The sequence below is a fragment of the Electrophorus electricus genome, chromosome 5, assembly GCF_013358815.1.
Source record: "Electrophorus electricus isolate fEleEle1 chromosome 5, fEleEle1.pri, whole genome shotgun sequence".
Taxonomy (NCBI): domain Eukaryota; kingdom Metazoa; phylum Chordata; class Actinopteri; order Gymnotiformes; family Gymnotidae; genus Electrophorus; species Electrophorus electricus.
In genome coordinates this window covers 26,507,969-26,522,887 of record NC_049539.1, presented here as the reverse complement: position 1 = coordinate 26,522,887, position 14,919 = coordinate 26,507,969, and the positions used below count along the sequence as shown (strand labels likewise).

Genomic DNA, 14,919 nt, shown 5'->3' with positions numbered 1-14,919 from the left:
TGCAACAGACGACGCCTTTACTTGTGTTTTACCTGTTCAGAGAGTGGACGCACTGACCTATAATCAACCTGCTGTTAAGACTTCAGTAATTCCCTTCGTGCTGACTTGTCATCCAACAGTGGCTGATATTATACTTATACACTTCGGAGTCCCCCAGAGACGGTCCCTTTTTAAGGATCCTCCACTGATCTCATCCGAGACGAGACAAAAACATCAAAGACATGCTCGTCAAGAGTGAGATGAATGACCATTCAAATAATGGCAGTGGTACAGTAGCCTGCAACTGCTCTAGATGTGCTACATGGAAATTTATTAACATGGCCACTAAAATAACTGGCACAAAAGAATCAATTGTCATTAACCATATCTCCTCCTGTGTTACTATGGGAGTTGTCTGCTGTATTATTTGTAAGAGATCAGCTTTATATACAGAAACCAAGAGAAGGCTCGCTGACTGGTTCATTGAACACCTTCAGCCCATCAGAGTTATGGATTTGTCGGTTCCAGTGGCAAGGCATTTTAATACTAATGGACACTGCATTAATGACATATCTGTTTGCATTGCAAATTGTTGCTATGGGAGCAATGAAATTAGGAAACTCAAAGGAAAAGAATTGATCTACTCTTGGAATTTTATAACCTCATGGAATGAATGTTCTGGTTTTCCATATATAATGAATGATCTACTTTTCCATATATAAATTGGTTCCTCCTACTACTAATTCAGAAGGCCTTTGCTTGCACAGCTGAAGGACCTCTGTCCAAAAAGCTGTTTCTCAGGAAACACTATACTTCACCACAGTTTTGAATCTCTCGCAACATATACATATGTACATTTTGTGTGTGTGTGTGTGTGTGTGTGTGTATATATATATATATATATATATATAGAGAGAGAGAGAGAGAGAGAGAGAGAGAGAGAGAGAGAGAGAGAGAGAGAGAGAGAGAGAGAAAGAAAAGCAGGGCACGTATGGATGTATAGATATGTCCACTAGGAGGAGCCAGATTCCTTGTGATGGCAGCGTGACAGAATAAGTGAACAAATTAGAGCATGCACAAAACTCTTAATTTGGGAAATTAGCACTAATGCTAGATAACAAGTAAAGAAGTGGAGTAAGAAGTAGATAAGTCTAGATAAGAAGTAAAGACACTTGCTCAAAACGTTTTATTTTCTTTTATTACCCTTAAAATAGACACAGGTCAATTTCAACAGTTCTATCACGCACACACAGAAAATTAATGGTTTACATTAGGAGTGTACAAAGGCATCATCAGCCTAGACGACCAGCTGACATTGTAAAGATCGGAGACGATGAAAAACAACAAACATCTACACAAATATTCACAAGAGGAAAAATGCTGGTTTTTCAAGACTGCTGGCAACCCATAGCAGGCTGCAGCAGTGTTCCACTGCATTCAAGACCGGATATATTGCCTGCATTGTTCAGCTTTTTTTTCCCTCCAAGGAATCGAGGCCAAGGAGGGCCCCAAACAATGTTAAAATGCAGTGAGTTTCAGTACCGCGTTAATATGAGAGCCCAGGGCCCTGTGGTGTTCGGCAGGAACTGAATGGCACGTGACCATAACTGCTGCCCTCCATACATAATAATGAAAACCACAAACCGAAAAGAAAAGCGGCCTACCTCAAACAGCACAACGCGCTGAACAGTTCCCACGTTCGGACAGAGCAGCTCCGTTGTGAGGTAAAGGAGAAGCTTGGAGTACAAGCCAGCACTCGCGTTCTGCTGTTGGACAAACGCGGGCATGGAATTCACGGCTGGCGTAGCACTGTATATTCGTTCGGGTTATATACGGACGCTAACCTCTAGTGTTTCTTTCCGTGGCTACGAAAAGGAACGCGGAATCCATTATTGGAAACCTTATGGTATGTAGAACCTTAAAACTACATGGCCTAGTATGCATTTTCTAAAGGAGAAAAGTGTTCAAATTACCTGAAGATATCAGCATGTAAGGACACTTTTAAAATGATAAATCAGGCCAACAGCGTGTTTGTGACAAAAGCAGCTCTCAGTTTTCCAACTCAGAGATTCTGAGAACTTTGCATTGAAAGAGAACAGGAGTAGCCGTGGTAACCACAGCAACCACACCTGCAGGCACTGGGTGGCTATTGCAACATTCCACTTCAACACCGTGACCCAAAAGGTCTCCTCTCGGGTCCCCGTTCACGCAGTTTTCCGCCGAGTCCCTGGAGCTGTAAAAGGCGCGGGGCAGAGCGAGCGTCGAGCCGACGTGGCGCGTTCGGAAGCGCAAAAAAAAAAAACCAAAAAACGCCGCGTAATGGGAGCAAAGCATGCAGAGAAAGCACCTTCGCTAGGAATATTAGCAAAACGGTCTATAGAGGTTCAGATATAAACAGTACCAACCTTGCCCTTGAACAGTAAGTCTATTACATATAATTTTAACAAAAGGTTATGTTGAAATGAAAAACATCCTTATCAAGGACATATTTCTTTTAATGATGTAGTAAATCAATGCTACTATGGCTGTAAGGAAGAAAGATTTATATTTAATTATTATTATTACCGAATATACTTAGTATTTAAAAGGAAGTGCTTCACTTGACACCCATCGTACCCAGTCAAAATTCTATACATTAATATAGAACAGAAATAATTAAATGGTAATTAACATATTAATATTAGATAATTTGATGTTCAGTGTTAGTACACAATAAAAGTTAAACCCAAGCGACACAAGCGATGCGTTCGAATGTGCTCCTATGCGCAATTCTTCTCCGTCCCCATCTTTTTGAACCCTTATTCATTTTCCAGGTCGTTCCCCTCCCCGCACTACGATCCTGCCAGTGTCCGCCCTTCCTCGGAAGCCTCCGGGCTCGTTTTCTTAAAGGAGCAGCGCGTCCCAAAACGCCGGCCACCGTCAGACAGCACGGCACGAAGCAGCCGCCGTCTAAACTCGGTCAGCGACTTGGACTCTGAAGGCGAAAACGTCCAGGACGGCGACGGACGTGAGACTCAGAAAACCGCAGTCATGTCGTTCTACTGCTAATCGAATTAGGGATGTGTCATCTCCCCAAGTTCACTCAGAACTAAATCAAGTGAACCAAACATCTTTGGCTGCAGGTCTGTACACCTGACCTGGAACGCAAAACAACTTTTATTTCTCTTGTTCGCGCAACACAATGTGGTCTCTCGTTTGCATAGGCTTCGCCACGATCAGAGGACATTTTCGGACAGGAAACATTCCAGGATGCACAGGGATATTAACAGGACTCGCAAGATGGAACATCACACCTGGCTGAGGTTTCCAACGCCCTGGAGTGGTTTATAGAACAGCAGCACGGCTTTGATTCAGGCCTCGTTGGTCACTTATTGCTGCCATGCTGGCTACGATAAAGTGGAGATGAGATGAAGAGGGCTGTCAGCATAACAGGACCAAAGAGAGCCAGATTCGCAAATGAGGCGCGAGGCTTTGTAACCAGCCATCTCTGATTCGAAACCAAAGATGGAAGCACAAAGTCTAAAGTGCAAATTTACACCCCACCCCACCCCACCCCACCCCGCAAAAAAACAAACAAAAAAAACCACACAACAACAAAAAAAAAAACAAGTCCCATTGCAGATATGGCATGCCCTACTTTTTTAACTGTAGAAATGTCTAAACAACCCCCATAATGATAGACTTCCAGCATCTTAATGCACGAGATCCTTTATACGAGTGCAGGCTGAAGAGGCTGTAGGTGGGCTCGGGTCGGGGTCCGGGGTACGTATTGTTCCTTCACAGTGGACAGCAGGGCCCCAGGAGTCACTGGACGATGAAGCCTGGCTGCGGGCCGATGCGCGGGGCCGAACGCTGTGGGACCGGTGGGGGGTACTGGACCATGCACACGGATGGGTACAGCTGATTGAAGCTGGGCGCCAGCTGGCCCGCCCTGGGGGGGATTGGAGGGTACGGCCTGGGTGGGTAGGACAGCAGAACCAGAGGCTGGGCCGGCGGGAAGGCAGGGGGGCTCTTGATGGGTGGCAGGGGCGGGGCCCGTCTGGGCTGGGTGACGGGGGTGTCGCCAGGCTCCCTCTGGAGGGCTGAGGGCTTGGGGGCGGGGTCGGCCGTGGGCGTGGCCTGGAGGAGCTGGGGACCCTTCAGCACCAGCTCCTGCAGCTTCTCGATCTTGACGCGCCGCAGGTGCGCCAGCTTTCGCTTGCTCTGGTACTCGTCGATGAAGGAGTCGAGGGTCACGTCGCCATCGAGGAAAGAGTCGGCCATGTTCTGATTTTCCCCCCAAAAAAAGGGGGGTGGGGGGTGGGGGAGGGAATCAATATATAAGGCAGACGTAGGGAATCGTGAGTCAAGCCACACCCTTATTGAAAAGAAAATGCAAAGGTTTCTAATAATGAATGAAGATTAACGGGGTCATTTCGGACAGACATTTGCTTGGCCTCAGTGATCTAAACTCTACAGCAGTGATGACTTTGCATAAATGAGCAGAGAGAGAGACGAAGTAGCTACATTGCCATGACACAGCTAAATATCCCTCTTAGGTGAGGCTGTTTTGTGACTATCCGTCAAACTGTTAAGCGTCGAAGGAAAACGTAACACATCGTACGCGGTGAGTGAGGGTGACCCGCCTCAAGCGTCACATCAAAACATGACTCAATGTGTCAGACACACAGTTTAACCAAATACAGCCCATCATGCACTACTGATGGAAACAGAAATAGAAAGGCCAGGAAACAGGCTAGTGTATGCAAATGCCCAGGCCAATATTAGCATTACATCACCAGAACCACAACAGCCCTGCTAGAACTCGTGTTGCCCCGTTCGGTGCCAAGACACCTCCGTGTCGTGCTGCTTCTCAGCTCTCAGCTTTGAGGACATTAGGCCTCGACGCTCGCCGCTTCCGAACCAGGAGCCCGAAGTGCCTTTGGGACGTACTCACCTCTGTCTCCTCCTCGATCTTGGCCCCTTCGGCTTGGAGCAGGGCTAGGAACGTGTCCAAAGAGCTGCTGCCCGACTTGTGGTCTGTGAGTAAAAAGAGAAACAAAGGGGAAAAATATTACTAAAGTGATATGAGCAGACATGATGGATTACATTTTCACTTGATTTCAGTTTTCAGATTTCAGCAGTCATGCTTGTTTTCCTCTTACTGGGTACGTCTCCGTGTTTCACAAACACTTTTGTCCTTGACTATTTAACTATTGTGAAAACCGCAGTTGCACCTGTGTCGAGATTGGATCAGTAACCAAGGATGGAAGCTTGCTTCTGTTAGTCTTTGACAGAAAAGGAGCTTTCTTAATCTCACTTCCCCTGTACTGCCCACTTACACCTTGATACACAGCCGCTGGGTCTTAAAGGGCCACGGAAACCCTGGAGCACAACCACCTGTGCCAGCTACATGCGCCGTCAACCGGAACCAGCAGAGGTTTAATTGGACAGCGATGAAATCTGTCTAGTCAAAACCTTAGCAACATGAAATGAACAAAGCTGATTGATACTTTCTGTATAAACTGAACTCTCTTAGGCTGCTGGCTAGACAGTTCAACAGCCATGTTTACGCTGTAGGACAGGGAGGCAGAACACATAATGGCTTTCTGGAAATGCTGCATAGTCCTTAACGAGACAAGCCCATGAGAGAGAGAAAAAATTAAAACGAGAATCTCCAAATACAAAAAAAAGAAACCCAGCACATTCATTAGTGCTTCAGTTCAAACCTGATATTCTTGTTAAATTTGTCTCCGTTACCCAAAGAAGGGAACAAGCGTGTGTTTGTATGCCGTCGTTTAAAAACAGTAATGAATGAATTCCTTTATCTTCAGCTGAGCTAGTGCTGCTATAAACACCAACTCCCAGACAGCCGATATTCAGACTTGCTAACAGTGGATATGAGCCTGTTGCCATGGCACCATGTTCCACTAAATCATAACTTGAACTTTCAATAAAGCAGACCGCCAGACTGATCCCAGATCAGAATCCAGACACACGCAAAAAGCAGGGTCAGTAGTGGACAAAACCTTCTCCTGCTAGCAACTTACAAAACAAATGAAATGTATAATTTATGGACCTGTAGTGATCACAGATCCATAAGTGGCAACAATGTTACCAATGGCGATGTCTACTGCTTCTACACACACAGAGACAGGAGAGAGAGAATGTGACCCTGTGTGTGTGTCCAGTTAACTGGGTTTTGTCATTTAGGAACCAGGCCTGGGTCTAGTCAGTAAAAGTCAGCTTTATCACTGACAGCAATGAAAATAAAACAGTCTCTCTGACCACATCCAGACCTGAGGCCTTCATAAAAAATGAGACAGCCAGCATAAGAGTTCCTAATTTCACAACTTAACAGTACACCTCCTACAGCCTGGTGTACTCCCAAAGGCCGTGAAGAGTTTGCCTCAGAAACGTGTGGGTGTAAACAGGGAGTCCAAGCGTGAATCTCGGGTCTCTGCTCCCTGCTGCTCCCACTGCCAGGAATCTCAGTGGAGTTCCACGCTCACACAATGCACCATTCTTCCTCCAGCGACACCCACACGGCCCTGCCTGCCCCGCTGATGGACCGTGAGGTGGTCATTTGACTGTATCCAAACTAGCCCCGGTCTCAGCTGTGCATGTGTGCGTATGCCTCCTCGCCCTCATCGTTCCGACATGGCAACGCTATAGCTACATGCTCCACCAGCATGGTCCGATTTAGGGGGATTCAGTGGGAGGTGTAAGTGACAGGACTATGTACTTGAAAGAAAGAAAATGAAAAAGAATAAGAATAAAGCATCAGCACAAAATAAAACTGAATACAACTCCATTACTAAAGACCAGCGAAATCCATTACACGGATGTTCTTTTCCCATTTGTCTTGTATTAAATCACTCTTGGCAGATTTGCTATTAGAAAAACTTGAAACCCGGGACTAACATTAATCTCCATTAATCAGTTTGACACCAAAAGAAACGTAAAGTCTTCTACCCAGCGATGGGGGTGTCGTGCACGGAAAATACTTGGGTACCACCGGCTAAGCCAAAAGCAAATCCAGACTGTATGAGAATCTGCGATTAGCAGCCCAGCTAAGAAAGGAGGACAGTGTTAGCATGCTGTTTAGAGCCAGCTGCTTAGCAACCAGTGCGTGGTATGGGGTAATCAGCGACACACAGGGATTCACAGCACAGTGGGGAGTGGCAAAGGGCTGAACACTGTTCCTTGATCTCTGATCTCTTTCCCTGCCCAGCTGACAGAAAAACACCCCGCTGTAGTCTCTCGGTGCCTCGGCGGGAGTGCGGGACACAAAAGAGGACGTACCGGGGAAAAGTTTTGTGCTGTGGGAGGTTTCCCATCAGGAGGGCACGGAACCAGAAAAACCTGTTCGGCTCGGCCACGTTACTGCTGGAATTGATGACAAGTGTAAATAAAGACCGTAGAAAGACAAAGACAATGGATTCGACCGCTCCCACTGAGTTAGCCTCGATCGCGGAACTCCAGTCGTTCCCCTACATCGCCAAGTTACGCTCGGTAATCACCAACGCTGCAGTGGGTAAATAAAGGATATATTACCATCAAAATCAGGGTGTGTGTGTGTGTACTTAAGCACATGTGAGGGAGAGGAGAGGGAACATGAGAGAGATGAACAGAGAATAAGAAATTCTTACACACATGTAACGAACAGTAGCTTTAAAATGTTCGAGCCATTTTCCGGAGTTATATGTAAACGTCAACAGAAGCTGAGATGCCGGGAAGGAGGCCCTAGCAGCGTGCCAGAAGTAGATATGGTAAAAAAAATAATAATAATAAATCCCCTAAATGTCCTGGGGAGGGTAAAATGGAAACAAGAACCAGAACACGGCAATGAGAGGTGTTATTGTAGCACGGAGCCTCAGATAGCTACGCTGTGTTCTTAGCTGCATCATATCTTCCTAGTTCTCAAGAGCACCGGGTGAACGACAGAAAAGAACAGCAATATTTGCGAAGATTTTCTAAAAACTGTTAAGAGTTTACCACATAACTCGTAACAACATCAAACACAGGTTAGATCTCGCACGCCCAATTTTGAAGAGTTTCTCGTCAGGTATGAACACGCACAGTCATGACAATGGGTGGCAAGTTTGAAACGGTGGGTGGGGGGAGCTGATACGCTCCTCGGTAACAGGGTCGGAAAGCGCCGCCTCACCTAGTGTAGACTTGCGCAGCTGGTAGGCCTCAAACAGGTCCTGAAGGGAGCGGTAGCGCTTGGTGAGCTCATTCTTCTGAAGGTCGAGAGTAGGCTGCAGCTGGAGGTTCTGCTCAGCCAGGTTCCGGTTACTGGCCAGGGTCGTCTCCTTGCTCTGCTGCACCTTCTGCACCTGAACACGAACACACACACACACACACACACACACACACACACACACACACACAACACAATACTAAATTTCAGTGTGCACAGATCCTATCCAGGTCAAGGTGGTTTTGGGGCTGACTCTCCAAGCACCAACACTAACAGTGTTGGGCTGGCAGTGGGCTGGGCCTACTGAAAGAGAATAACAAGCTGGCTTGGGGACGCACCGCAGAGCCAGCCAATCACAAGATGAGGAATGGTGCACAAAGCCTTGTGGTGACACGAGCGATGGTGCAAGCTTCCCGTGAATCTCCTGGTGAGCATGAGGCCGCAGAGCATGGAGACCCCTCCTCCGTACAGCTGAAGAGCTTGAGATGGGTGCAGCGGGTCAGGCCAGATCAGGGGTGGTGTCTGAGAGGAACACCCTCACACGTTCCTATCCGCTGACGCCCGCAGCCGAGAGCGAGTCAAACATCTTCCCAGGGTTATTTCCAAGCAAACACACCAGTTGTGGAGAAAATGAAAACTGCACAAGGAAGGGAAGGCTGAGGGGTTTGCTTGGCCCCGAGGCTTCAGCTGATGCACACACAAAAAAAAACCTGGTTGTCTAAACTCACCTAAATGAGTCCTTGTCTCCTGGGAGATGTAAGGGAAAAACCCCAGAGAGACGGCTCTGTACTAAACATCTATGACAGCAATACCTGCCTACAGGGGACCGAGCACAGCTCTAGGAGATCTTTCCCCTAGAGAAGTTTCCTCCAACACTACTCTGATCACTGGCTCCAGGATATAGATGCTGCTGAAGACCTGTTAGATGGATGAGGCAGGTCTGATTTGGAGTTCAAACTCCAGGTGTGCAACATGTCGTCTGTTAAATGTTACAATAATACTAGCCCTTGCACTGCTGATATTAACATGCCGATGTGACTTCCAACAATTGATACACACTTAAATGTGTGCTGTGAGCATCCAGTCATGTGTAGGTAGACATAAATGGACATATTTTAAGTGCACGTGACCCAATACTGAAGTCCAAAACATGACAGTCACGTCAGATCTGTGAGACTGCATGGCTGCTTTCATATTAAAAAAAACAAGAATCACTTCACTCAAGCTGTTTCTATGGTGAACGCCAAAACCAACTCTGGAGGCAGAGTGGCTTATCACCTGATCCAGCCTTTCAGCCACTGGTTAGAGGTGTGGATTTTATCTTAATATAGATTAGACAATATGTACAGTGTCATAGCCAACGGACCTATTTTTATTGAAGATTAATTTAAAATATTATTTAATTATAAATTCTAAAGTTTAAAACAGTTACAATTCAACACCCCAAAAATTCTATAAGTAATGTATGCTAATTCAACTGAAATAAAAATCTGTGGTCAGCCACTCCTGTTTCGTTTACATCACATCCGTGTTCGGGTCATTCCGCATGCGAAGCTTGCCGAATTCTGCATCCCGAGCAGACCCTCTGGAAGTTCGGAATAAGCGTGCACCACCCCCCTTTATGGTCTAGACGAGCAGCATAATTAATTAGACAGCCCTTCGGCCCCATGGACATGAAGCCCACAAGTCAGGAAAACACAAGAGGATTTCTACTAAACAAGCGCGAAGGAGGCGGCACCACTGCAACCGTGACGCCATTACACTCCTTTTGTAGTAATAGGTTCTCAGTATTGAATGACCTCCATTCTTACCATAACAAAAAAAAAAAAGTCCTTGTACATTTAAAGCAGTGGACTGCTACCAGGCTGTTCATCCTGTGCTATTAACACAAGTAGGACATATTGACTGGGGCAAATTCTACACGTTGTCTATGTACCTTTGTCACACAGGGAGACTGAATGGTTTGTACATTTGAAAATTATAGTACGTTATTCACTGAAATTGAATTTGTGTGACTAAAAAGTGAACCATATCCTCATCAACGACATGTTTTTCCAGCCTTTCTTTTAGTGTTATATAGCTTATGGGCATATGAACAGTCTTCTATGTTACAAAGCCACTAGATTACAAGATAAAAGTAACTTAAAGAAGCCACTTTTCTTAGGTACCTGAAACACCTTGAAATTTCAGCCATTTTCTTTATTACAAGATAATGCAATCTCATAACACTTTCCATATCGCCCACCTTTTTTTCCCTTTAATATTGTCCGCCTACCGGCAAGCTTGGGCCACCCTTGCACAATGTGTAGCAAGTACTGGAGTCTGGAAAGAGTTTGTTCAGTTTTGTAGCCATGTCAAGAGGACACCATGTTCCGAGTTGTGAGGGGAAATCTCCTTTGTATGCCGTGCCAAAGGTAGGACCCCAAAGAACGCAGTGATCAAAATTTTACCACTGTTCCAATAAGCAACAGTGTCATTTGTCAAAATATTTTAATAAGTAAATACTGTATTCAATCAACTTAAATATCGCCTAGCACTAAACTTAATTAACTTTGTGAACTAACACAGGTCAGCCTTTAACAACAATCACAGATTCACTTGTGTGTTTTGTATACACTACAAGGGACATCCCGATCTCAATTGCATTCCCGGAGAACCGTGCCACTGCTTTTCCGGTTCTAACGCGCATGGCTTAATGGCTCTACAGTTAAATGTTTAGGTGTGGTAAATTGAGAACACTGACTGAGTTTGTGTGCCAGACTGGAGCACTCCTCCATAATCACAAGTGAAGCCTGAATTTGTATTTTGATCTAGTATAAGTGCAGATTTAGGACTGAAGCTGCGGTTCTTGACGACTTCCACTGCACTCAGCCACCAAAGGGTTCTGCTTCCTTCCCCACGCCCCACGCCCTCCACACAGACATGTCCCCACAGCCACTCCTTCCAAACACACGTGCGTTCAGAGCTTAGACCACTCCTCCATTTCTAGGCTGATCCTCTTGCATGAGAAAATGGCTGGCAGGCAAGTCTTGTGATTGGTTAAATGTAGCTGCTGTGTGCTGAAATGTTTTGTTTCTGATTTATTTTTGTTATAACTATCAGGATATAAAGTCAGGTTAGTGAAAGTGTTTAAAAAAAAAAAAAAAAAGCTTACAACTGTTTTAACCCTATATTGGGAACTGATCTTGTTTTACATCAGCCTTATTGTTAAGTCAGTTCTGACGATATGGCGAAGTCATGAGATCTCAGGATCTGTGGGAGGTTTGACTTTAAAGCTCATTGTAAACTTAATCTGTAGAAACACAAAGGAGCCAGCAACGTGGACAAACTGAACTTGGAGTCTCCTTCCACCAGGTGAAATTTAGACAGTCCGGTTAGGATTAGGGTTCACTTCCATCGGGTAAGCCACAAAAAACAGCCACTGTATGTTACCAGGGCTAAACATAAGAGATTACAGAATTTCATTAAGATGACCATATCGCCCTGAGAGCTCCTGTGAAATGGCTGGTAATGAAATAAACATTTCCATGGCCTTATCAGGGTGCTAATAAAAGATTAAATATGCGAGATTACCCTCAAGTTCAAGTTACTTCTCAATAGTCCTTACACGGTCTATGTTGAAGGTGGGGTTAAATATGAAGTGCACATTCCTCTAGTCTCACTCTCCCCCAAACACACAGAAGCCCAAAGGTTTTTTGTTTTGTTTTTTCCTGAGGGACTTTTATGGCGTGCCATTAATAAACAGGTGGGCCGTTCTAAAGTCAAACAAGGACATCTGTTGTTCCCATGTAAACCTCTGAACGTAACGGAATGACAGGATGTCTCCTCTTATTAAGAGGCGCATACATCATCTCAGAACAAATGACTTCTCGTTAAAAGCAGGGCAAGAGTCATCTGCCTGCAACAACATACCGATACCTTCTACTGACACGTTCCTCTACTTCTGCAGGTTACCGAACAGGTCTGTCCTAAAGCGGCAATTACCAGGAGCTCACAGCGAGTGTGTTCAGAAATGCAGACACAAAAGAAGAACTCAGATGCCAAGAAGGGTGTTGCATAATGACGGCGTTGCACGACGGGACTCCCCCTGCCCGTACCCCATCGGACCGGTTTGCGGGCAACGTCAGAACTTTTTCCCGCATGGTTACGACCGAGCTGGCTTCTCTGCCTGGTCTGTCAAACGGGTGTCTGGGAAAGGTCGGGAGCTCCTCGGATGGTGACAGACACAGACACCTGGCATTGAACAACAAGGCGTACTCAGGGGCATGCAGGGTACACACTGCAGGGGGCCTTAAGCAGGGGGGCTCCAGTAGGGGATTGTAAATAAATAGATTTTTTTTTTATGCCCCACCCTGCACTACACCACTGATGGTACTGAAGGATACCAGGACTAGCACAAGCGCTAATACTGTGGTTACACCCTTCACCAGGTCGTGTATTCCAGATAAGTCACACGGTTCTCGTCTAGTCTATCAAGCAGCGACTACTCAGCCAGGCATCACACACTAAATTGGGAATTCTACTTGCATTCTTTTGACATTTCTAGCACATTTGTCAGCCGAAATTGTGTTTTACATCAGGCTGAGGTTTAAGGCACGTCGGTTACAGTGCGAATAACCACAATAACTTTTGTAACGACTTCAAAAAGCCACTTCCTTAGACGCGCAGCAGGAAATCGAAATCTCGCACATCTGCCAGACTCGTCGATGAGGAACAGGTCACAGCCCCTTTTCCTTTGGTCTGCAGCCAACTCCCCCCGCCCCACCGGCGATGAAAGCAGCGTACGTGCCTTGGATGACGGTTAAGCCGAAGCCCAAGCCGCTGAGCCAGCCGTAATACAAGCAGATGTCCGAGCCGGCTGCGACCACTAAACAACGTCCCACCGAGTCCGCGCCTAACGTGACCGCGAGCAGCCGCCGCTATATTCGGCAACTGCGGCGTGTGAGGACCCGGCGCCTCTGAGGGACGTTGGTGGAGGTCGGGTCTTCAACGCTACTTTTTGGCGGTTGGGGTATGGTTAAAAAAAAAAGGACTGCGAGACCCCTCCAGACAGACACTTCGTCGGGAATTTGAAGGGTCACGTAAATCAAAGTCGAAGCCGGTGGACCCGGGACGCGCCAGCCACCCAAATCTTCGTTGTCGCCATGACTCAGCGGCCACTCGACGCGTAGATGCGCTCTTTCCGACGTGAGGTCACCGTGTGTGACCCACCCTGTTACATTTCCTGACACCTGAAACTTAGGTGACACACAGAGACTTTTTTTTTTTTTTCGCACAGTCTGCTTTCTTCAAAAGAAATCAACAACGTATGACAAACAGCCACATAGCTAGAAATTGCGTGTAATGTAGTGCACCCGTATTTCTGACTGCAACAGAGCTGTAGATACAATGTCACTGCAGCGTTCAAACTTGTATCTGCTGACAAGTCATAGCAAAAAAACAACACGCAGCATGATTCGACAACCTTCAGCCACTGCTTGGAGAGTTTATTTTCCAATCGCTTCACGGCGTTTAATCTCGAGGTCAATGTTAAGTTTATTAGTGATCATTCAATATTATTATTATTAGTAGTAGTAGTAGTAGTAGTAGTGATAATTCAATAATCCCGAGTGAATATTCTGAAGGACTGTTATGCTGCTAATGCATATTCATATAGTTACCCAAATTATTTTTTTTTAATGGTTACAGGGTATTAACGATACGGATGTACCAAAATTCGGATAAGCAATGTAACTCGCTTTGTTTAGCCGGGAAACAGGTTGTTATAAAGTACAACTAAGCACGGCGTCCTTCAAAACACCACGCTGGACGGAAAGGCGAAACAGGCTCACCTCCTCCATGTCCTGGACGATGTTGCTGAGCTTCTCGTCGTCTTCGAGCAGCTCCGATAACTGCGCTATGGAGTAAGCGGCCAATTCGCTTCCGAAGCGAGCCATCCCGGCCACAGTCGTGCGCTTTCCCTCCCTCCCTCCGCTGGCCTTCTGAGTTTTTAAGACTTTGCCACTCTGGAGGAGGAAACGCGACGCCAGCGAGCAAAGCCGTACTCACTTCGACCGGAAAGAGCCGAGAGAGGAGTTACGCTGTGACGTCGCGTTTCGAGTTTGGTGACGCGTGTGTGTTGAATCTGACCTTAGGCCAGTTCGAAAATCCTGTACATGGGCCGAGTTGTGTCGAAAGTGAAATTATATACGATATGTTTCGGTTTTGGGTCGGTGGAGCACATTCGATATGGGCTTGAACGATGCGTCGGTGTGTCGCCGGCACACTGGAAGAGAATGTTTGCGCAGAAAGGAATAACAGCAGCATTCACCACTGTTTACCTTTGGCAAACAAAGTATTTTAATGAGAAGTCTGGGCCTTTTCTATGGTAATAAAGGGCAAACAATGTGTAAAATAATGTGGGGGGTTTTATAGCTCCAAACAGTAACTAAGATACTGTTCCTTCCCTAATCAAAAGCATTCCTGACAATGACGTCACATGCCATCAGGGCCAGATTAGGCCTCAGGCTATGCAAGATTTGGGGGACCCTTCAAATGAAGTTTTATATACGCAATATAAAAACAACGACAGCGTAATAAATAGGACAGTGTGAAGAAATAAAATACTATGCTTACACTAATTCTGTTGCAAAAAAAAGACTACTTCTTACCAAATGATCACTAAAGATGACAGTTGCTTAGGCACTTCTACGGTACATGGTTAATTTACAAGAAGAATTATATATTATCTTATTAGTTGGTGTTGTTTCATTTAT

The 14,919-nt window shown here is 45.9% G+C and overlaps 1 protein-coding gene across 1 annotated transcript; it reads right to left on the bottom strand.

Annotated features, from left to right (window-relative positions):
• Positions 1 to 3,533: 3,533 nt before the first annotated feature.
• Positions 3,534 to 14,575, bottom strand: vps37ba (VPS37B subunit of ESCRT-I a). The gene is made up of 4 exons (XM_027029292.2): positions 13,996 to 14,575; positions 8,129 to 8,300; positions 4,916 to 4,998; positions 3,534 to 4,245 (listed from the first exon to the last, which is right to left on the bottom strand). Exons 1-4 carry the CDS (start codon positions 14,098 to 14,100, stop codon positions 3,784 to 3,786), a joined length of 822 nt encoding a protein of 273 aa, XP_026885093.2. The 5' UTR covers positions 14,101 to 14,575; the 3' UTR covers positions 3,534 to 3,783.
• Between the last annotated feature and the right edge of the window lie 344 nt (positions 14,576 to 14,919).